The sequence below is a fragment of the Aspergillus karnatakaensis genome, assembly GCF_047715665.1.
Source record: "Aspergillus karnatakaensis strain CBS 102800 unplaced genomic scaffold BJY04scaffold_116, whole genome shotgun sequence".
Taxonomy (NCBI): Eukaryota; Fungi; Ascomycota; class Eurotiomycetes; order Eurotiales; family Aspergillaceae; genus Aspergillus; species Aspergillus karnatakaensis.
In genome coordinates this window covers 3,925-25,357 of record NW_027395828.1, presented here as the reverse complement: position 1 = coordinate 25,357, position 21,433 = coordinate 3,925, and the positions used below count along the sequence as shown (strand labels likewise).

At 50.6% G+C, this 21,433-nt stretch overlaps 9 protein-coding genes across 9 annotated transcripts; 7 read left to right on the top strand and 2 right to left on the bottom strand.

Moving 5' to 3' along the window:
• Nucleotides 1-151: 151 nt before the first annotated feature.
• BJY04DRAFT_212149 (dipeptidyl peptidase III) lies at nucleotides 152-2,579 on the top strand (the record flags this gene model as incomplete). The annotated part of the gene is made up of 7 exons (XM_073714505.1): nucleotides 152-243; nucleotides 298-499; nucleotides 547-1,345; nucleotides 1,406-1,455; nucleotides 1,500-1,938; nucleotides 1,990-2,063; nucleotides 2,190-2,579. The coding sequence occupies 7 exons, from the start codon at nucleotides 152-154 to the stop codon at nucleotides 2,577-2,579; spliced, it is 2,046 nt and encodes a 681-aa protein (XP_073564153.1).
• A 350-nt stretch (nucleotides 2,580-2,929) lies between these two features.
• BJY04DRAFT_17683 (MCT family MFS transporter) lies at nucleotides 2,930-4,799 on the top strand. The gene has a single exon (XM_073709527.1). It carries the CDS (start codon nucleotides 3,183-3,185, stop codon nucleotides 4,728-4,730), a length of 1,548 nt encoding a protein of 515 aa, XP_073564152.1. The 5' UTR covers nucleotides 2,930-3,182; the 3' UTR covers nucleotides 4,731-4,799.
• A 141-nt stretch (nucleotides 4,800-4,940) lies between these two features.
• Nucleotides 4,941-6,073, bottom strand: BJY04DRAFT_225125 (isopenicillin N synthase family dioxygenase; the record flags this gene model as incomplete). Its single annotated transcript, XM_073718143.1, has 3 exons — nucleotides 4,941-5,170; nucleotides 5,238-5,676; nucleotides 5,735-6,073. 3 exons carry the CDS (start codon nucleotides 6,071-6,073, stop codon nucleotides 4,941-4,943), a joined length of 1,008 nt encoding a protein of 335 aa, XP_073564151.1.
• Nucleotides 6,074-7,282: 1,209 nt separating this feature from the next.
• Nucleotides 7,283-8,944, top strand: BJY04DRAFT_204043 (uncharacterized protein). The gene is made up of 2 exons (XM_073713436.1): nucleotides 7,283-7,369; nucleotides 7,437-8,944. The coding sequence occupies exon 2, from the start codon at nucleotides 7,593-7,595 to the stop codon at nucleotides 8,355-8,357; it is 765 nt and encodes a 254-aa protein (XP_073564150.1). The 5' UTR covers nucleotides 7,283-7,369; nucleotides 7,437-7,592; the 3' UTR covers nucleotides 8,358-8,944.
• A 270-nt stretch (nucleotides 8,945-9,214) lies between these two features.
• BJY04DRAFT_17668 (uncharacterized protein) lies at nucleotides 9,215-10,879 on the top strand. The gene is made up of 2 exons (XM_073709506.1): nucleotides 9,215-10,486; nucleotides 10,547-10,879. The coding sequence occupies exons 1-2, from the start codon at nucleotides 9,493-9,495 to the stop codon at nucleotides 10,618-10,620; spliced, it is 1,068 nt and encodes a 355-aa protein (XP_073564149.1). The 5' UTR covers nucleotides 9,215-9,492; the 3' UTR covers nucleotides 10,621-10,879.
• An 823-nt stretch (nucleotides 10,880-11,702) lies between these two features.
• Nucleotides 11,703-12,069, top strand: BJY04DRAFT_204038 (uncharacterized protein). Its single transcript, XM_073713435.1, has one exon. It carries the CDS (start codon nucleotides 11,746-11,748, stop codon nucleotides 11,944-11,946), a length of 201 nt encoding a protein of 66 aa, XP_073564148.1. The 5' UTR covers nucleotides 11,703-11,745; the 3' UTR covers nucleotides 11,947-12,069.
• Nucleotides 12,070-12,650: 581 nt separating this feature from the next.
• On the bottom strand, nucleotides 12,651-14,713 carry BJY04DRAFT_17654 (Rcd1-like cell differentiation family protein). The gene is made up of 4 exons (XM_073709495.1): nucleotides 14,047-14,713; nucleotides 13,826-13,981; nucleotides 13,390-13,765; nucleotides 12,651-13,342 (listed from the first exon to the last, which is right to left on the bottom strand). The coding sequence occupies exons 1-4, from the start codon at nucleotides 14,504-14,506 to the stop codon at nucleotides 13,165-13,167; spliced, it is 1,170 nt and encodes a 389-aa protein (XP_073564147.1). The 5' UTR covers nucleotides 14,507-14,713; the 3' UTR covers nucleotides 12,651-13,164.
• Nucleotides 14,714-15,042: 329 nt separating this feature from the next.
• On the top strand, nucleotides 15,043-17,795 carry BJY04DRAFT_225121 (putative PHD finger domain protein; the record flags this gene model as incomplete). Its single annotated transcript, XM_073718142.1, has 5 exons — nucleotides 15,043-15,198; nucleotides 15,308-15,405; nucleotides 15,461-15,680; nucleotides 15,726-16,571; nucleotides 16,620-17,795. 5 exons carry the CDS (start codon nucleotides 15,043-15,045, stop codon nucleotides 17,793-17,795), a joined length of 2,496 nt encoding a protein of 831 aa, XP_073564146.1.
• Nucleotides 17,796-20,515: 2,720 nt separating this feature from the next.
• BJY04DRAFT_204028 (uncharacterized protein) lies at nucleotides 20,516-21,200 on the top strand. Its single transcript, XM_073713434.1, has 2 exons — nucleotides 20,516-21,084; nucleotides 21,160-21,200. The coding sequence occupies exons 1-2, from the start codon at nucleotides 20,563-20,565 to the stop codon at nucleotides 21,175-21,177; spliced, it is 540 nt and encodes a 179-aa protein (XP_073564145.1). The 5' UTR covers nucleotides 20,516-20,562; the 3' UTR covers nucleotides 21,178-21,200.
• Nucleotides 21,201-21,433: the final 233 nt, after the last annotated feature.

Sequence of the window (21,433 nt, the reverse complement as noted above, 5' to 3'; positions counted from 1 at the left end):
CTCAGTGACGGGCATGTCTGTAGCTTGTAGATGATGAGGGTCGGTGTTGTGAGTCACACGTGCTGGGTGTGCTGAGAACTTGAGATGATAAGATGTGGAAAGAGCCATAAAAGAAAAGTTCACATCTGCTGGAGAGCTCATCTGCACCACCATGGCCGCCCCCAATGTGTTTCAATTATCGGTGTCGTCTGCCTTCAACGGTCTGACAAAGCGGGAGAAGCTCTATGCGCATTATATGGCGAGGTAAACAGTGTGGAAAAGCTATCGCAAAAACTACGGTTCTAATAACATATGTAGAGCCGCGTGGAGAGGTACTCGAATTGTCCTGCGGCAAGTCTCGCCTGAGGCAAATGGCATATTCGATTTCATCCTCGCTTTATATCGATCTTGCAAAGGTGACTGGGGGCAAATTGCAGCAGAGGCAGAAATTGACGGAGAAGATCTATCGAGCTTTCTTGACTATGCTGCCTTGTTTCTGTCGAATGTCGGGAATTACTTCGTGAGTAGAGCGAAAATCTTAACAAAAGGTTATACTTATGCATCCAGGGGCAAGGAGATCAAAAGTTCGTGCCAAAAATGCCTCTGGAAACCCTCATCAGATTAGCCTCGAGACACGCAGCTGCTCAAAAGATACTCAGCGGGGTTATAGAGCCCATGTACGGACAGCCTCCGAACGGCTTAGGTCTGCCTGGTCCTCTGACCCAAACAACATATTACCTTGGTGATGACTGTTTATCATCTCCAGGGGACATCTCCTCTATATCAAAACTTACGGAAGACCTCTCAATCCACCCCGAAAACACTCGCTTGGAGAGATATCAATATTCAGGCGTCGACTGTTATGACATCTTACAAGCCTCAGTGGACGAGAGTATTATGCTCTTCGACACCACTACTGAGCCGCTGTTGAATGACAAGCGTGTTAGGCTGGTACGCGGTGACCACAAGGATGAACTAGATCAAATATGCAAATGCCTGCGTCGAGCATACAAACATGCTTCGAATCCAGCGCAACAGCAGATTGTGCAAAAGACTATGGACAGCTTTCTGCTGGGCGACTTGGAACTGTACAAGAGTGCACAGAGGGTCTGGGTAAATGACAAGTCACCTGCCGTAGAAACCGTGCTTGGTTTTGTCGAGCTTTATCGTGATCCACTCGGTGTACGAGCGGAGTTTGAAGGAATCGTTGGTATACCTGACCCCGTAGAAACCGATCTTCTCAAGAAGCTTGCACAGGCCGCGGATGCATTCGTATCGAATCTTCCCTGGGTTGAACAAGGTACCGGGAGCAAAGGACCGTTTGAGAAGGATATTTTTGACCCACCAGACTTTTCAAGCCTCCAAAGTAAGTATACTTTACGCTGTCTACCTCTCTCGATGGGAGGCAAGTTGACATTCGATATAGGCCTTGCATACTGCTCGAGTATCATCTTCCCAGGAATCAACCTACCAAATGTAGGTTAGAGCCATTGTTCATGATATCATACTAACATGGCTAGTATAACGACATTCGACAGGAAATAGGATACAAAAATATGATTTTCTCTAACCGTATGGCTGTTGAGAGAGCCCGAGCGCGAGGTTTACAACTAGTTGCCGATTTTGAACGAAAAACTTACCAACGGCATCGATTTCATTCTTATTATATCTGGGTTGTTCTTCACGAAATACTTGGGCATGGTACAGGAAGGTTTCTCACAGAAGTGTCAAAAGACGAGTACAATTTCAGTCTTACAAATCCACCGCTAAACCCGCTTACTGGAGACCCAGTTAGCTGCTGGTATCGCGTGGGACAAACATGGACAGGGGTATTCGGCGACCTTGCGACGACAGTGGATGAGTGCAGAGCTGAGCTTGTTGGGGCTTATCTGATTGATGAACCGCAAATACTTGCTCTATTCGGATATACTGAACAGAGTGAGGTCAGGCCTGAAGATAGTACGATACCCCTCGTCTCGACTGAAGTTCTTACTAAGATTGATTATGCAGTTATATACAACATGTACCTACAGCTGGGAGTTGATGGTCTCCGGGGTCTAGAGAACTACGATCCGCTGAACAAGGTATGTTCATCCAGCCATGAAGCGAGTAGTGGTGGCTGATCTGTTGACCTATAGAAGTGGGGGCAAGCACATAGTCGAGTAAGCCCCCTCCAATTACTCAGTTACGAGTATGCTTACTGTTTCCAGGCTCACTTCGCCATATTCCGTCATCTCCTACGGGATAGCGCAGGTCTATACGCAGTTCGCTGCGAACCCCAAAACCGATCGCTCACTGTGACTGTGGACCGAGCAAGTATCCTTTCCAAAGGGAAACCGTCTCTCGGCCGGATGCTCTTGCGACTGCATATATATCGATGTACAGCCGATATCTCCAACTGTCGGGAATATTTCGAGAGCCTTTCGCATGTTGATGATGAGGCCTTAGGGTGGAGAGAAGTTGTCTTTCATCACAAAGAGCCTCCCTTGGCGTTCTGTCAAGCGAATACCTACCTCAACAGAGATGATGTTGAGTTGAAGGAGTATGAAGCAACCACTAGGGGAGTGATCCAGAGCTGGGCGGAGAGAGACATAATATAGTTGAAGAAGGCAGGCATGCTCATCCATACTGAAACGGCTTAGCGTCTGAGTGGTGGTGCCTGCCTAATCCGGTGTCGGAATGAGCCGTGGAGAAAGCTGTATACAGACTAGCTACAAGAATCAACGATGCCCGAGTTCTAACTTGATGGACAAATTTACTCCGTAGAACTTGATATGACATCTGGATGGCATTTGGCTCGGCGGTTGAACCAATAACAGACAGAATCACCCCAACTTGGCTCGCTTCCGTCGCTTGGTCCGAGTCTTTCTCCACGATCTCCGCACACGCTTAAGCGGCACCAGCCTTGGATGGGGTTTGCTCGGACTCAAAGCCGACTACAAAAATGATGGTGGTCCCTTGGCCCTCAAGATACGCTTTACCGTATGATGAAGTTTTCCTGTGCTCCATGACACATCGTCTCCCCCATATTCTCATCCTTTCAGCTCCTTCCCTCTCGTCCATCGATGCCTCGACAACATTCTACAGCGACTTGTTTTCCCCGAGATCCTCACTATTTAGTCATTCTTGGCCTGTTTGCGCTTGCTGATTGTCCATCATCAGCCTCCTGCTCACTCTATTTCTAAACTGCTCTCGCATTGTTCATGGCAGACAATCTTCCGATCGACATAATCCACTCGCGAGAATATGACCGCGACTCGAAGGATGAGCGCCGGAGCATAGAACATGAACCAACTCCCACTGCGCAGGAGAAACTGGCAGATGCGCCTCCAGATGGCGGATATGGCTGGGTTTGCGTGGCCAGCGTCTTCTGGATCAATGCACATACATGGGGTATCAACAGCGTGAGTATCTCAATCATTATCCCTCGCCACTGTTATACTAACGTGTTGGTACAGAGCTACGGCGTGTTTCTTTCACATTATCTTTCCAACGATGTATTTCCAAACACGACGCCTCTTATGTACGCCTTTACTGGCGGCTTGAGTATATCTTGTGCCCTTCTCATTGCACCTCTAGCCACCTACCTCATTCACCTCCTAGGAACCAGGTTCGTCCTGAATCTGGGTGTTTTCTTTGAAACGCTCAGCCTTATAGGAGCCTCGTTCGTGACTCAAAGATGGCAACTCTTCCTCAGTCAAGGCGCCTGTTTCGGACTTGGAATGGGGTTTCTTTTCGTTGGCAGTGTCGGAATTACACCGCAGTGGTTCAGTCGCCGACGAGGCCTGGCTATGGGTATAAACGCGGCTGGTTCTGGTCTTGGAGGTCTGATATATTCTCTTGCTGTGGGTGCCATTATACCTCGGTTAGGACTCAGCTGGGCTTTCCGGATACTGGGTATCATTGCTTGTGCTGTGAACCTGGTATGTGCGAACTTGCTCAAGGACCGAAACAAAGCCGTTGGGAGTCGTTTCAAAGCTTTCCATCTCCCACTCCTCAAGAAACCCGAGTTCTTGCTCTTTCTCGGCTGGGGTGTTTTCACAATGCTCGGCTACGTCGCTATCCTGTTCAGTATAGCCAATTTCGCCCTCTCCGTCGGTCTTTCAGCCCACCAAAGCAGTATCATCAGCGCTCTACTTAATCTAGGCCAGGGACTTGGGCGGCCCTTTGTCGGCATGTTCAGCGACAAACTCGGCCGTATCAACGTCGCAACGTTTCTGACCATGCTCTGCGGGGTATTCTGTCTGTTAATCTGGATCTTTGCTCGGAGTATGGGTCTGGTTACTTTCTTCGCAATTCTCGTCGGCACCGTGGCAGGCACATACTGGGCTACTGTCGCGCCCGTGCTCGCTGAAATCATCGACCTCCAAGATTTGCCCGGCGGCCTCAGCATCACATGGCTTGTCTTGGTCCCGCCGACCACTGTCGCTGAGCCGATTGCCCTACTCCTCCGAGACGAAGGCTCAAACAGACATGTCTATCTCCACGTTCAGATCTTTACTGGTCTTATGTATATCGCCGCTGCGGTATGTCTCTGGCTGGTACGGGCTTGGAAGGTGGGGGACAATGTTCGAGTCAAGCAAGAAGCAGCGGCGACTATCATAGCAACAGACGAAAAAAAGGGTGCACTTGTTCAACAGCCTGATGGAGGCTATAACGCGAGTAGTGTGCGCCGTTCGCTGCCGCCGAAGACAGCGATTTGGTATCCGCATACTGTCATCCGTAACATGGTGAAGCTCTGCAAAGTTTGAAGAGTACGGGTAACTATTTATATCAAGTCGCATATATAATGACAGTATGACTCAAAACAGTGCATCGCTCTAGAGCAACAGACAAATATACCGTAGCGTCTCACTAAACGTCACAAGTTCTCGAGTCATTCCCTCATTTTGATTTCGGACCTATGGATTGCGCACGCAAAGTACCATTCCCCGCACACCCCTTCCCCCAACCCAATAAACTCAATACATCATGGAAGCCCTCATCCGATTATACTCCCTCCTCGTAATAGGCTCATACTTCGCCGGCTGATCCTCACTCATACACGACGGAATACACTCAATCACCGCCTCATCATCCGGCGACATAAAGTACGGAATCGAGTACCGCTCCCTCGTCACCCTATCCGGACCCTCAATTCGATCAGATAATGGCGGGAGGCCAACGCGGTGGTTTGTCGAGCGGAGGCGGTCTTTCTCGTCAGTAATGGGATTTATGGCTCATTGAAGAGCGAAGAGAAGGGGGGAGGGAGAAGGTACCATTACTCCACCGCTGCAGCAGGTCTCCCACGTTCATGATTATACTGTTCTTTACAGGTGGTGCCGGGACGAAATTGCCCGGCCTCGAAACATCCTCAACCTCTAACCCGCCGCATCCATCTTGAAAAAGCATCGTGATCGAGCTCCAATCCGTATGTGCTGCGCAGCGGCTCACGCGCTCATTTTCAAGATCCGCGGCTGGAACAGGGAGGTAGTGCAGTAGTCTGAGCTGGTTATCTTGCCCGGAGTGCTTTCGGGCTAGGTACTCTTCGTCTTCGAGGTTTAGGCCTAGAGCTAGGGCGCGGAGGATTTCCTTTCCGAGGATGTCGAGGGTGGTGTAGAACTGGGTCATGAAGGGTTGGAAGCCCAGGAGGGTTGATTCTGGGAGCCACTGGTTTGGTTGGCTGGGGTTCTGTTCAGAGCCGATGTCGTAGACTTCCTGGATGCCATTTATGAGGAAAATTGATACTGAGACCGATGGTGAAGGATAGGCAAACCTTGACGTCAGGTATCTCTCTTAGTTTCTTCCTATTTTCTTCGTCATCGCCTGTGCTCATAAACTGAGAAACCTTCTCGAGACCAGGCCATGAGTAACCCCGGTGCACGGCCCAGCCTGGTGGATGAGGAGCCTGCATTTTCTCTTTTTCGGAGAGGGCGAAGAGGCGCTGCATCCAGGTGAATGCTTCATCGAGGGTGGACTCTGGTAGCGAATGGTTGATTATACGCACGAAGCCGACTTTCTGGCAGGCGTCTACGAGTTCGTTGGCTACCCGGCGGCGCGAGGGCTCGTCGTGGGTATTGTGCCAGGGGGAGAAGTCGACGACTGGGAGGGCCATATCCAAGTGTGTGCTTGTGGAATCTGGGGATCTAGTGTTTGAAGATAGGGATCTTTGGGTGCGGGGAGTAGTTGATGGTGCGGCTGAGAAGATCTATGGAACTCTGGTCCCCTGTGAGTAGATTATAAATCAATTGTCATTGCTGACTTTGTGTTTGATCTTTGCAGGCATCGGGCTTCGTGTAGGTAGGCGTTTCGGGATTTGAAAAGCCAACTAAGTAGTATTGAACAAGTACAGGTGATGGTAGAGGGGGGGTATCTAACCACGTGATATTACGCGGGGATACAAGCTTTTGTTGGTTCGTTAACTCCATATCGCCCAAAGAAGTTACAGTATTCTGTTGACATTCTTTGCATGTGAGCTCTTCATAAAGCCATGCCGGTGTGGTTTCCTTTCTGCGGTGCTAGGCTGGACAACTGCCATGGTTGCACTTGCAGCAAAAATGTAGGAACAGAGCTGGACTTGCAGCACATGGAGTAATTATAGAGACGTCGGTGGCTGTTTGCGAAGTGGCTCCCTCAGCATTTGACTTCGTATCGCAGACTCCTGTATGAATCTATACTCCTATGCTCGATGGATAACAATCCACGACCGCGCCAACTTGGTAACGCGGTCGAAGCGAGCCCCAAAAAAGACTTGATTCTGACAATGACTCTGTTGTAGATGAATTGTGACCATATCTTTCAGTTCATGTATACCAAAAGGCCGATGATGTCGCCAATAAGGGCAACCAGATTGTATAACTATCTACTCTTACCCAGTCGAGACCAGGTAAGTTTACAGTTCACACAAGGAAACAGTATGAACTCAACTCATCTCAGAGAACAGTACAACAGAGTCGAATGAGAGGCCTAGACACAATAAAGCAAAAAGCAATGAGATTATTGTCGTTGTTTGACAAGGTCCGTCGTCATGGTCTGCGACTTCCCGCACTGTCGGCACCGGGAGATTCCTCCAGCATTGGATTCCAATGTCAAGTATTCCAGTGAAAAGAAAAAGGTAGATCGATGATTTAAATCACAACTGAGAAATCTCAAAAATAGCAAAGATGATTTCCATGCAGATAGAGTCATAGGCCCACAATAAGACCGAGTAAACTGGGCAGAGACACATGGTGAGGAGGCTGGGTGGTTGGGTCGCTCGCTGGTTGCCGGGGGGCAGCTTTTAATTAAATCGGCCAATTCAAGCCCAGACACTTCACCCTCCACTTGCTCTCCGATCGCCGACCGTTCAGGGTCTGATTCTTTCTTTCTCTTGATGATTCTGAACCTTTTTACACATCTGCGCAATTTCATCGTATGTTAACCAGCCCAAATCCCCCATCTCTCTGCCACAAACTAACCGACGGCTTTGCCGCTTCTAGTAATTTGTTGATCGCCGGGGCTGACCACACCCCTCTCGCTGCTCAACGACCGAACCCTCAACGATTGAAGACAGACTCCAAGACATTCTCTCCATTTTCGCCGACTGCAAAACTCTATCGACTCACCCGGGCACCAAGCCCTCGCCCACCCACATAATGAAAACACCCACGTGGATGGCACTCACAGCCGCATTCCTAATCCCCAGCACCCTCTCCCACTCCGTCTCCCTCGACCCGCTCCCCTTCGACCACCCCATAACCGCAAGCCCCGATTCCAACAGACGAGCCTACGAAGCCCTGCAAGAGCTCAACAAGCGCGACGGAGACTGCCCCCTAGGCTACGACGCCTGCAACAACCTCGACAACCCGGGCATCTGCTGCCGCGCCGACTCAGTCTGCACATCTGATGAAGCAAACCATATTGCCTGCTGTCCCAGCAGCGCAAGCTGCACGGGCACCCTGAGCGGCTCCTCATCAGGCGGCTTTCAATTCCCGACCGCAACTCCCACAAGCGACGATGACGATGACGATGACGAGCCCTCACATACACTCACGGGCTCAACGCTCGACGGTGCATACCCGTTCCTTGTTGTCCCGACCACTTTCTCCGACGCGGACCAGTGCTCGAGCTACTACGATCGGTGTGAGGAGGACTACACGAAATGCATTACGCATATGGGCGGAGGGTACGGTGTTACGGTTACGGGGGGAGGAGCGGATTTCACGCAGGCGGGAGGTGGCTCGGGGGCGGTTGCGACTTGCTCGAGTCTGAGTCGGGAGGCGTGCCACGGGTTGAATCTGGGGGTCTGTGGGAATTACGAGGGTGGCACGGATGGGGCAGCTTGCCGGAGTGGCAGGACGAGTAGTTTGCAGGATTTGGTGATGGGGGTTGTTGTTGGTGTTGCTGGTTTCTTTATCTGAGGATGAATATATGAAGGGCATGGGCTGTATATTGATGCATTTACCGGTATCTACTGGATGGATATATGAAACGAGGACATGAGTTATGTTTGTATATGTTATGTTAGTACTGATTCGGATTACAATATTGATTCTAAGGCTTGACGATTCCGTACTACTCCATACACTCTTTTCTTCCGAGTACCTCATACCTCAACATTTGCCGACTCGAGGCCACCGACATCTGCAACAGTTGTTCATGCACACCGCTTGATCGTCACGCCCCAAACCTGCAGAACAAAGAGCGGGATTGACATGTTGTCCCTGCAGTCTCCATCACAAGTAGCCAGTAAAAAGGCCGTCTCGGTGGAGCGTCTGATGCCTGATTAGCCGGGCCTCATCAGTACCTGATAACGATGCCATTGCGGTGTCCAATAATGGTGAAAGCCGAATGAAAGCCTCGTGAGAGAATGGCAGAACCTGATTGCTTGGGCTCGTTTGAATTGAGCCTAAGAGTCGTCAGTGTCAGGTAATAATAGCTGGTGCTATTAATCTGGCTGGTCGTGCGGGGATGATCGGTACGAGACTACTATCTATGGAGGGGTCGGTCCCTCGGAGTCACACCAGAACAACTCAACAAAATACGGTGGAGCGTTAGTAGTAGTGAGAGCGAGAGAATTTAGAGCCCAGCCTTTAGAATTTCCTAGACTAAACTAAATGACTCTATCGTGACCGAGTAGTACTGCTATGCCGATTGGTGGGGTTGTCTCTGTCTCGGAAAATGGGGAGGTTGGGTGCATGGGCTGGAGGCTGGAGGCTGGGAGAACAGACCCTGTTCTGCTGCTCGTGGTCACCACAGCAGCTGAAGCTCCCCCTCCCGGCCTTTCCTCGTTTCTTTTCTCTCCTCACTTGGTCATCTTCGTATTCTCTACCTATTTCGCATTCGATATTTTGTGTTCCATCTGGTTGTTGTCGTGGAGTGTCGCCTGTTGATCGAGTCAACAATCAACAAGGCCGAATTCCTATCTAGACCGGGCAACATTCTTGGGCCTTGCGCCTGACACTGTCACCGACAGCCACGGCTGGCGAGCATTCCTAATCGCTCTCGCTCTCATTCCGATCGCTTAGGAATTCACAGGCGGCTGTCATATTCAACATGCGTCAATCTCGAATACTCCAGTCCGCGATCTCGCTGGTCGCACTGCTAAGTCATTCTCAGATCACCAATGCAACGCCCCTAGGCCATGGCCTGCTCGAGGTCTTCGGACTCGAAAAACGCTGCGATAACCCCTGCGGTTACTACAGCCAGCTCTGCTGCGCCTCCGGCGAAACATGCACAACAGATGATAACGACCAAGCCGTCTGTTCCTCCGGTGGCAGCGGCTCAGGCAGTGGCAGCGGCACCTGGGAGACCTACAGCAGCACCTGGGTTGTCACCGAGACGGATGTTCAGACCATGACCTCCGTCTGGAGTAGTTGGGTCGCGAGCCCAACAGGCGGGAGCGGGACCTGCAAGGCTAGTCTGGGTGAAACCGAGTGCGGAGACGACTGCTGCGGCGCGGCATACATCTGCAACAAGAACAAAAAATGTGTGCTTGGTGCGACAACATCAATCGGGCCTACGCATACGGCGAACCCGCCGTCGAGACCAACAGACTCGAACACCGTGACGGAGACGGCGACAGCGACGCAGGGATTCGAGGCGCCCGTTACGACGGATGGGTCCGAGGCGATTGGCGTTGATGCGCCGGACGACGATAGCGGTTTGAGCGGAGGTGCAATTGCAGGTATTGTGATCGGAACTCTGGCTGGTGTGTTCCTGTTGTTCCTCCTCTGTCTTTGCCTTTGCTTCAAGGGGCTCCTTAACAGCATTCTTGCTTGCTTGGGTATTGGACGGAAGAGGAGGGAGGAGACGTATGTTGAGGAACATCACTCGCATCACACGCATCGACCACCGGGAAGAACGTGGTTTGGTACGAAACCATCCGGGGACCACGAGGGTGAAGGGAAGTCTCGGTGGGGTAGTATGGCGACGATTGGAATCATCCTTGGTGCGATTGCGCTGTGTCTGGGATTGAGGAGGAAGAAGGACCAGGATGAGAAGAGCGATTACACGTATCCGAGCTACTACAGCTATTACACCAGCACAAGTATGTCCCTTCCCTCTGCAGTTTTTGTTAGCTATGAACAACCCACTAACAATCTCCCAGCGAGCTCAAGCTCTGACCGACGCACCCGACGAAGCAGGCGCTCCGGCCGATCTCGGTCGCGAACGCACTCATAACGATCATGAAGAGGTGAAGGAACTTTGACCATCACCGACGACACTACGAACCTTGAATATGATATTTACGCCTTGTGATTTTTCTACGCTGGGTAAGGGCTTCATGCCTTCACCTGCTTCTTTACCCTGGAAATGGATACCTACCGACTTTACTGTATTATGATGGAAATGATTTGATGGTTACATGTTGAATATGTTTGTGATGTACATATGGAATTTATGAATAGTGAAAATCAACTTGAAAAATATACATCTAATACTCTCCTTGATTGCAATCTCCCCACCACAGTAACCCTAACTTACGACCTCAGGTACCCCGGGGAACTTTTCATATAATTTGAAGAACAGAGAGAATTCCTCAGGCTACTTCAGATTCCTTAGCAAATGTTCTAGATAGGCTATTGTCCGATTAGTTTTGTGGTAGCCCAAGCAGTAAAAATAGTGTCTGCAAGCAGAGTTAGGGTTAGAAGAGGAAACGTTTAGCCAAACCACCCCAACCAACTGCTAATATCGATCGTGCTGCGTTTTAACTTCATCAGGTAAATAAAATTCCGAAACCTAGAGTTTACCCTACCAACTCGAGGATCTAGCTGAGTGAAGTTTATTTCAACAAAATCCCAATGCTAGCCTAGCCCTGTAAAGTAAACCACCAAAGTCCTTTCATAGTCACAAACGTAGTCACCCTCCTTATTCAGTTGGAAGCGACAGTTGGTTCATGAACATGTTATCTGGGCATTATGTAAGTTCCTCATCTCTGCTCTTTTCTTATTTCCAATTTTTCCTCCTTCTTCTTCATCTGTCATCTGGCATCTTGGTTCGGCGAAACGTCTCCGCGAGCGACTCGCTTCCTACCCTACACAGTCTTGCACCATCTAGAAGTAACCCTGAAATATCCCCCGGTATACATACAGACTAAATTTTCCTCCATCGAGCCAGTGGGGGCTGCCACGACTGCTGCGCAACCCACACTGAATGTTCTACCACGCTGATCGAACATATGGTTGCCACGCCACATTTACGTCTTCCAAAACTTCAATGCGCTCAAGTTATGACGCATTTCATTTACTCGAGATGCACAAGCCTCTTACTGGTACTTCTCTGTGGCAGTCTTAAGATCTTTCGAAGATGTCTGTTGGGGTGACGGGGGACGGTCCAGCGAGCGCTTTGTTTTGTCGTCTTCTCTATGCTTCGTTGTCTTCTCAAGGATATTGCCATGGGATTACCGGTGGCGTGGTTATCTATGAAGGTATTCTGCTTCTCGGAATACCGCGACGGCAAAGGCAGAGTCAAGGTCCGCAAAGTGTAATGGTGGGGAAAAGGCATTGAAGATCTTGACAGTTTTGACGGATGTATTCCACGCCGCGACAGGAATTAAGAGAGAACAGCGGCCAGACGATCCTTGACGAGGCCCTTTGAGAGAACAGTTCTAGGCTCAACCACAACACGTAAAGCACAGGTTGTTAGTTTGTGTACTTTTCCTGAATCCTTGGGTATTTTCCAAAAACCTTCACTGTCTGATGCTTTACATTGTGTTGGCCGATTGAGAAAAGACAGAGGTAGGCTTAAGCGAGTTTTTCGAGGACCTCCAATCTAATACCACTATATATAACCCCCGAGGCCGGGACAATAGTTTCCGGTCGAACCCGCAGACAAGGTCAATGGCGGAACGCCAATTCCAAGAGACGGCAAGAATATATTCAAACGTTTTGGAAATCCTTCAAACCGAGTCAGATACACTGGGTTGAAGGCAACAGGGGCGGACTGACGAAGGAAGTGTGTATGAAGGTGGCTGGAAGAAGCCGCTCACGCAGGGTTTTCATGTATCTAGTCAGGCAACGGACGATCTGTCATAAACATGACCAAGCTTTGCTGTTTCGTTATGCTATTATTGTAGAGGACTAGCGAGTTCTGGGCGTCGAGGAGTCTGGTGTAGAGTAGCGTAGGGCCGCGGCACAGACCAAAAGAGTATCAGAGTGGAGAGTAAAGACACCAGGGAACCGCTCACACGCCCGTAGAGAAAATAATAATATAATCAATTGACGACTAAGGAACCAGTCTCAGCCAACTAACGAAACACATAACTAGATCTTGGTATCTCGCATCGAGGTCTATCTCACTCATATGGGGGCGGGAGGAGACCATAGAGGACAATGAAACAGAAAACAAAGCGCCGTCCATATCAATATCCACGCCATCAGGCAGCCACCTTCCATGATGACCGAAAGAGACTGACTAGGTAAACAGGGGAATAAAGAGGACAAGAATCAACACCCGCGAGGATGAGTAGAGTAGAAAAGCAAAATCCTGACCGACAAGCCAAAACCAAAGCATCCCAGTATGCTGATGAACACCGTCCCCTTCTTGAATAACCTGTATGCGTTCTTCCCTCCGCTCTTTTTGGATTTTCTCTTTTCTGTCATGCCATGCTATCCCACAGTTGCGCCTATAACCGATTTTCGCCTGAACCCGTCCCATGCAAGTCGTAAATGTATCAAATATACCGATGAAATCGAAACCGAAGCAAGTACAATGCTTTTCAACTTTTTACATGGCAACACCCTGTGCGCCGTCGGGCACGTTATCGGATAGGTTGATTAGGAGCTGAGCGAGACAACGTTTCGTGGCGGCGTCGTCGCGAAGGACCGATGAGAAGGTGGCGTCTCGTAAGGGTTCTGGAAGACACTGGCGCAGAGCCTCACGAGCACGGGTATTATCGCTCAATCTAGACAAAGTCAGTATATTTCGGACGCGACAAGTAAAGGGGCATACCTAAGGAAGCAGCGCACGACGTGCTTGAGAAGCCTCACAGTCTGTTGCTCAACCAGCTGGGTAACCATGTTGCTCAAAACTGTACCCACAGCGTAGAATCTCTCGTAAGTCGCACAGATATATGATAAACCAATATCGTCTAATAAGATCTTCTGAACGATGAAAATGGCGACTGTCTTGCTCAACTCAGAGCCCGTTTCCATGATACGGAGGCAGAGGGGAATGATCTCGGTGGTAAGGAGGAAGTTGATGACGTCGGACGAGTCATTCTTGACCAGCGCTCCGATCACACCGAGGGAGGTGAGACGGAGATATTCAAAAGGTCGGGATTTCGAGGTAGTGTTCAGGAAGGGGTAGAGGAAGAGAGGAATATGAGCTAGTCGTAACGAGAATCAGAGTCAGTAAGGATGCACAAGGCGTCAGCAGCTGCACGTACCATTCAGGAATAGAGTGCGGGTCTCGTTGTGCGACGCTACGCACTGCAGTAGTGCAAGTGCATTGCAAACTCGATTCGAGGCCGCAGCCGTAAGTTGCGAGGGGTTCAACAATGGGTACACGGAGATGATTTCCTGGAGCAAAGCGGTCATAACGCCTTTGGCGGATATTTCGGTTAGCCTCAGCTGGGTAAGTTAGGACGCCTAAGCGAAGGGATCCTACCAAACGAATGCCAGATGACCAGGGCCAACTCCGGAACTTGTTCTCGTTTCTTGCTAAGTTCCATGAGAGCCGCCTCTCTGCGATTCGGATCCAACAATTCCGCAACCCAAATGAAAACCTTGCGGTTCTCATCACTAACTCCTCCATCAATCATTGACATCGCATTTGGCAAAGCGCCATCCCCGCCGATTCCTCCAGCGCCAACACCTTGAGTGTTATTATTTGCCGAAGCATTGCTAGCCATGGCAATGCGATTGTAATGGTCTCTCTGAGCCGCGGCAGCTGCTTGAGCAGCGGCAGCGACTTGCGCGTTGTGGGCGGCTAGCGAGGAATGCTGTTGTTGCTGATGCGGATGGTGCTGGGCCTGGTGCTGCTGTTGCTGATGCATCCAGGTGGCGTCAACCGACTGCTGCGGGTACTGATGCTGGTGGGAGAAAACATGACTCTGGGTTTGAAGCATGACGGGCCGATCTCAGGAGGATGTCGAATCTACCGATGTCTGCCCTGACCGACCGGAAGACTAGATTTGCAGTTGGAAGAGCTGAAAGAAAGCTCAAGTTGTCAGTAGATTAAAACCGACAGAAGATTCATTGATCAATTATCCGGAGCCGGGGAGCGAATGGTGAAAAAGGGGGAGAGAGAGAGACAGAGACAGACAGCGGTGGTGGTGGTGGAGTAGGTGAGGAACGGATGTGAGTCGGACTCGGCGGGGAGGTCTCTCCACGGGCGGTCAAGATAATACTGCCGCCCGTTTTAGCCTGGAACACTGCCAGCCTACGCGCAGCTCATGACCTCAGCTCCAGTGATTCCTTCCCCTTAATATCAACCTTGCTGGGTATAACCTTCCTCGCCTCTATATTCTTGACCCCAATTCTCCTCATAACGTCCCCTCAAACTTTGTTTGGCGCATTCGCCCAATCCTTACGCAATACTCCAGTTCATTGCCCCTGCGCAGCCCAGTGCGGCGCGCCACGGTCCCGAACCGCGACTTCAAAAATGAAACGCACTCGCGGCGAGTACGAATTGGAACCAGCGAGCGGAGAACCCGACTTGCTGTCACAGCTTCGGAACTGCTGGGAGTTTGCCAATCTCATGCAGTACATTACTATATTTGGAAAAATCATGAAAATTGATGAGGACTTTGGAATTGATGTACGTGCCGTGCCGGCTCCGCAAGCTTAGGGCGGGATTCTTCCGCGTCCTGTCTTTGATGGTCTTCTAGCTGTCGCATGCTGACGATTCCTGCTTGCTTCTTATTTAGGATCTCGAAACCGAATGTCTCAAACCTGGTCCCTCAGAAAAGCTTTCAGAAATTGGTCTTTGCCTCCTGAAATGGGTTTCGTCGCATCGCGGGCTCACGTACGTGACATCGTTATTGCAGCTCTAGGTGCTAGGCTCACGAGGATGATTGTAGGTTCGATAATTTCGATGAGTACACGCGACGACAATACAATGCGAAAGCGCCGCACATCACAAACCCTTTTGGGAACGACGAGGTGCCGAACAAGTTTTCAGAGTTTGATGTCTTCTTGAAGCTACGGGTCTTGCATCAGCTTAGCATTTGGACCTTCTGGAACGCCGATCGGATCCGCGATAAGATGCCAGAACAAAGGGAGACCGATCAGCTGCAATGGGTACGCATCAAATTCTTTTCTGCATGGCCGCGCTGACCAAACAAGCGCATCGAAGAAGTTGGGTATGACCGTCAGGGTCGCTACTATTACATTCTAGATGATAACAGACTCTATCGCCGGACCGACCCTCCGCTGCCCCCACAGCCTGCCGCCAAGTCCAAGTCGAAAGCGAAGAGAAAAAGCGCTCGAGCCGTGAGGGCGTCGAAGCGGAGGAAGGTCACCGGCGCCGATTACGATGAAGAGTCCGAGGGGGAGAACACTGAAGTGAAGGTAGACGTGGAAGATCCTTATCAGGCAATGAAATGGGAGTGTATTGCTGTTTCTCTGGAGGACTACAAAACGTTTCTAGAATCACTGCGGAACACAAGAGATGCGGATGAAAAAATACTCAGGGGCAGAATTGAGGATCAAGTGCTCCCGATCATTGAGCAGGAAGAAGCACAGCAGGAGAAGCAAAAGGTCAAACGCGAGAAAGAACTGTTCAATCTTCAGCTCCTCGCAGGTGCCAAGCGGTCCAGTCGCCTTGCCCAGAAGACTGAGAAAGAGCGCGAAGAACGTGAGGCTATCGAATTATCACGAAAACGGGAGGAAGAAGTAGCAGCTGCTCACAAGGAAGAGGAGCGGCTGAAGAAGATGGAGAATGAACGACATTCGCGTATCATGACCCGCGAGCAGCGTATCAAGGATCGCGAGAGAAAGCGCGTGCTACACGAGGCTGAGTTGGAGAGAATCGAGGAGGAACAGAAGAAATTGGAAAGGGGGGAAAGCAGAATTTCTGAGCGGCAGCTCAAGGCAGAGCTAGAAAAGCAGCGGAAGAACTTGGAGGATCTTTCTCAAGAAGATGAGTGGATCTTTGATTGTTCTGGGTGCGGCGTTCATGGGGAGAATGTAGTGAGTATTATTCTGCGTCCACATATCGTACCGCGCTAACTCCTGTAGGATGATGGCTCTCACAGCGTGGCGTGCGAGAATTGCAATGTATGGCAGCACAGCAAGTGCCTTGGTATCAAGCAAGCTGAAGCCGAGCGCGAGGACTTCCATTTCATCTGTCGGGACTGCAAGCGCCGTGAAGAGGAAGCGAAACTCCCGAAGCTACCGCCGCTCAAATTCCGGGTTGGCTCTTCGCCGTCATCCAACGCTGCTGCTGAGCACGCACCTGACGGTACGCCTACTTCGAAGAGCACACACCATGCCGACCTGCCCGTCGCCAATGGGTCTCCGACCAAACAACCAGCACACGCTTCACTGCCTCAGCCTTCACCTCATGCTCACCTAGATCCTTCTCCCGAGCGCCGGCCTCACCAACCTCACATCGGGTCATTCAGCCCGCCTTGTGCCCCGTTCTCGCCTTCAAAAGGTGTGAATGGCCATGTACTTGCACAAGAACAGCCCCCCAAGCTGCCGCCGATCCATCATTTTCCACCTAATGGTCGTGGCCCTCTCCCTCCCGCTCCTACCTTTGCACGCCGACCTTCATCCTCTCACTCGATCCACAGCCCGACCCTTCCATCTCCCATCCAGAATAGACCCTCCATGTCCCCTACTCAGGGCAATCGCGATGTTGGCCCTCTTGCCGGATTCCCACTTATGGTGTCATCTGACGGTCCAACACCATGGACGCCGCATGGACAACACCAGACACCACGTCCCACCACCGGAAATCACGCTTCATTCTCTTCAATTCACAGTGGAAACGTGTCGTTTGCCACCCCTACCGCCAACCGAGCGGTCTCACCTCACAATCAACCCGCTCATCTGTCTGGCCTCAGCCCAACCAAGCAGTCTCCCCGGCCTTTGACTGCTGGAGGAATGGTGGGCGCCCCGATTCTGCCACCCGTGCAAAGGCTAGAGCCTAGCCCCAAGTTGATGGGTCGGAGCTCCCCGGATGCACCAATTCCACCGCCTGTGAAATGCATGACCCCGGAGCAGGAGGAGCGCAGGCAGAGGGAGAACGCGATGGGGCTACACAGTCATCTCTCAACAGCTTCTAACAGCCAGCACGCGATATCTTCCCCGTCAATCAACCGTATCCCGCCGTTAGAGCCGTCATCATTGGTCGCAAAGCCTGAGCCATCTACGCAGCAAAGCTCTGATGGTCCGTCCGTTCATAAATAACTCAATTGACTCTAAAAACTTGTCTAAATCTATAACGGACATACTCTGACATCTTCAACTCTTCCTCCCTGTCTACAGCTTCACCACGACTGTTCGAAGTTCCAAACCGGAGTTACCCACTCCGTCTAAGCGAACTAGCCTGTGGGTCCTCCCACGAAGCTGGTCTGTGCACGTCGGGCGAATCCTACGACGCTGGAAACTTCACCCCCCAACGACGAATCATGAAGAGCTGAATCGGCCGCACTGATCGCCGACGGGAAGCAGTGGGTACGATCGTGAGGTTAATTGAACGACCAACACTGAGACAAGGCTACTCTAGACCTAGTCCGCCATTCCGGCAGCCATCCGCTTCCTGTCTCAATACTACGATGATCCATCGACGTCAACGCGGAGTGACACATTATGTATGATTATGGGCGGTGTTTTTTTTTTTTTCTCTTGCTCCTACTTTCCCGCCCTTTGCCGGTTCGCTAGTTTATGATCATTTGGGTTTGTCTGTAAGTGCAATTGGGTCGGATCGGATGGGTGCATGCATGCATATAAACATAAAATCTTACAGGCGGTTGGCGTTTGATAGGCTACTGGTAGTTTCTTAGATAGTTCTTGCTACTGCATCGCAAAATGAGACATGCATACTTTTCGCCTTCAGCTCCGTCAATAGTTCCTAGGGAGGGACGGCCGTGTGGTTCAAGATATATCGCTGCCTGCCCATCGCTCCGTGCAGCCATCAATTATCCGCTGTTACCCGAGATAGCAGACAGCAGATCTCAACTGAACTGAACTTGGATCCGTGGCGTGGAATCGCCGTGGATGGAGGAATACGGAAATGGCCTTTCCTAATCAGTATCTGATCATCTCACCTCATCTCATCTCACTCCCGTACCCAGCGCTCAAACTCATGCTCCATGCATGTACGGTACTTTGGTCCCTCTTGCAGTTCGCAGCCCCCCCACGCAGGGTCGCAGGCCGCCTGCGCGGTTTGCTGATTTAAGATTGCTACCTACCGACATGGTACATCCACTAAGGCACCTGCTACAGTAACTACCCCATAGCTCCACGTTAGCTTGGCCCCATGCGTCTAGGCAAAAAGCAAAAAAAACAATCTACTTGTTTGGCTGCTTGCATGGATGGGTGGAACAGAGACATTGTCTCAACTCGCCAACTCGCTTGCTAACTCTTGAGCTTTCTTTTTTTTTTTTTTTTTTTTTTTTTTTTTTTTTTTCCCGGGATGAGAAGTCGTGTCGTTTTGTGGCGTGGTAGGTCTGTGCTGGATCTGGCATTTGAGTTTGACGCGGAGAGGGGGGAAGGGAGGAATAGGGTTCATGCAGGGGATCAGGGATTGGAATCCTGGTATGTTGTTTCTCGGGAAGGCTAGGGGCTGGGGTTAGGAATGAAATTCAGGTTTGGTTTGAATAGGATACTCGGTTGAGCCTTTCCTCGTTTAACAAGAGAATATATATATTAATTTGACGTGGTGTGTTGAGATCATCATACAGGTTCTCTGTGGAGAGTGGATATAAAGTTTGACGCTGTTAGGGCTACAGCTACAGCTACAGCTACAGCTTCTACCGACAAAACAACAAACCTCTCCAACTCGAGTATCCCAAGTATATTTCCCAGATCAGCATAAGAAAAAAAAAACTTCCTGACAACATGGATTCCCCTTACCTCATCTAACACCCTGTCAGACCAACTCGTAGAGCTACTGCACCATGCAGCCCGAATTGAAATCCTCTAACTCTCCTCGTCGGACTTATTTCTCGGCCCCGGATCAGCAGTTAGAACAGGGGTGACCCTCGCTTGCCAGAGTGCATCGGCCGGCGGCCGGTAGGCTGTGCCATGTGTATCAGATGAGCATGGTCCGTGTTCACTGTTGTGGCACTGCCGCGTATAGTATCGTGGTCGACCGTTAGGTCGGAGTAATACCCCTGTCGCCAGGGGTGTTTCTCATTGATGGTATGAAATAGGATTCCCTACTGGCAGGGATGCTGTTGTCTCGATTAGCTTGTTGGTTGTTTGCCTGTTTGTTGATTGAGGTTCGGCCTTTGCTCTGTGCAGCGTGCATGCTCTGCAGGGAGGATGTACAAGGTAGAAAGTACATAGTGCTGACATTGTACATGGTACATGGTACATCTGTACAGGAAAGTACCGTACATACTATCTAATGCATGAGATGCCGCAAGAATGAGGCAGGGGCGAGAACTTGCATTGCAGATGAGATTTCGCTCGGCTATGTTGGGGATCGAGATCTGAAGTAAGGGGCTTTTAGGATGGATGTATACGCGAGTCAAGGTAGATCCAGACCATGTATGATACTTGGTCAGGTGAGGTGAGTCTCTCAGAGCATGAAAGGGTAGCGTGATAGTCCGATGCATGATTCAAGGCATTTCTCTCACTGTTGCTGACACCTAGTAATGTACTTTAGACAAGAAGTGTGGGGATATACACTATACAGTGGAACGAAGTCAACACCTACAGCGAAAGAGTGTCTTTTATCAAAGTGCCTCATCACCAAGATGAAGAGAAGAGTAGTTGGATTGATACCTACCGAAACAAAGGGCGAACATTCGACAGCTTCAATGGAGAAACAATCACATTGTCGAAGGAAGTGACAGGCTGACTAAGGTCAACCTTTTAGGAGTATGCAACCCCCAGAATCACAGAGTCATCACTCATCCCCTGTTATGATACACCGAGACCAAAGTACGAGCCCCATCCCGTGGAAATTGGAGGCACAGAGTCTAGTGTATAGCTACTGTAGTCCATCATGACTAGTGCCACTTTCATCACAATAATCTATCACAGTGGGGACGAAGAGTCCAGAGTCCTCAGTTTTCAGTCTCCATATTCCTCAGGGACCGACACTGTCACTGACAGCCTGACAGTCTCCAGCGGGGTGCAAATCATTCATTCTCGAACCTTGGTTGAACGCCTATGGTTATGGTTATTGGCCCCCTCGTACGCCCCAGGGCCCAAAGTCCGAACCATCGCCGATCGGATCCATTGGGACCGTGCCAACGAGCTCCTTCAAGCCAGAAGATGCGCCAATGGTGCCACAGCCAGGGCTGAGAAATGTGCCAAGGCCTTAAGCCGAGGGTGGGAAGTAGCGGCGGTACGCCGACCATCCGACATGACAGCGATTGGCGATCAATCCGTGTCCGGTTCCGCTTCCGAGCTAGTCAGGGCCGTAAGTTTGGCACCTCGCTGCTGCGCCGCTGTTTGTGTCACTTTGGCGTGTATACTGTATTCCGATAGGCTGCTGCCAATATCTGTGGGGTTGGCGATCAAGGTGAGTGGCTGAACAGGGATTTGGAATCCAGCGCCTGCCCCAGATTGGCTGAGCCAGGCTGAGCCTTCTAAGTAGGTTCTTATCTGCGGTTGAGAACTGGTAGTCTGGTATTCAAACTCCGGTCGGCTCTCACTTCCCACTTGTAAGGCTTAAGATTAAGAGGCTTGAGGGGTCGCGATGATGATGAGCGATTGTGATCGTGATTGCGCTTGTGATTAAGATGAGCTTTGGTAGCCGGAGCCGGAAACGGAGAGCTCAGTTCTAGAACCCCGGGCTCAACCTTGAAGGAAAGTACATTGTACTTTCTGTGGGATGATAATCGGGACTTTGGTCAAAGTACCCAGCGTTT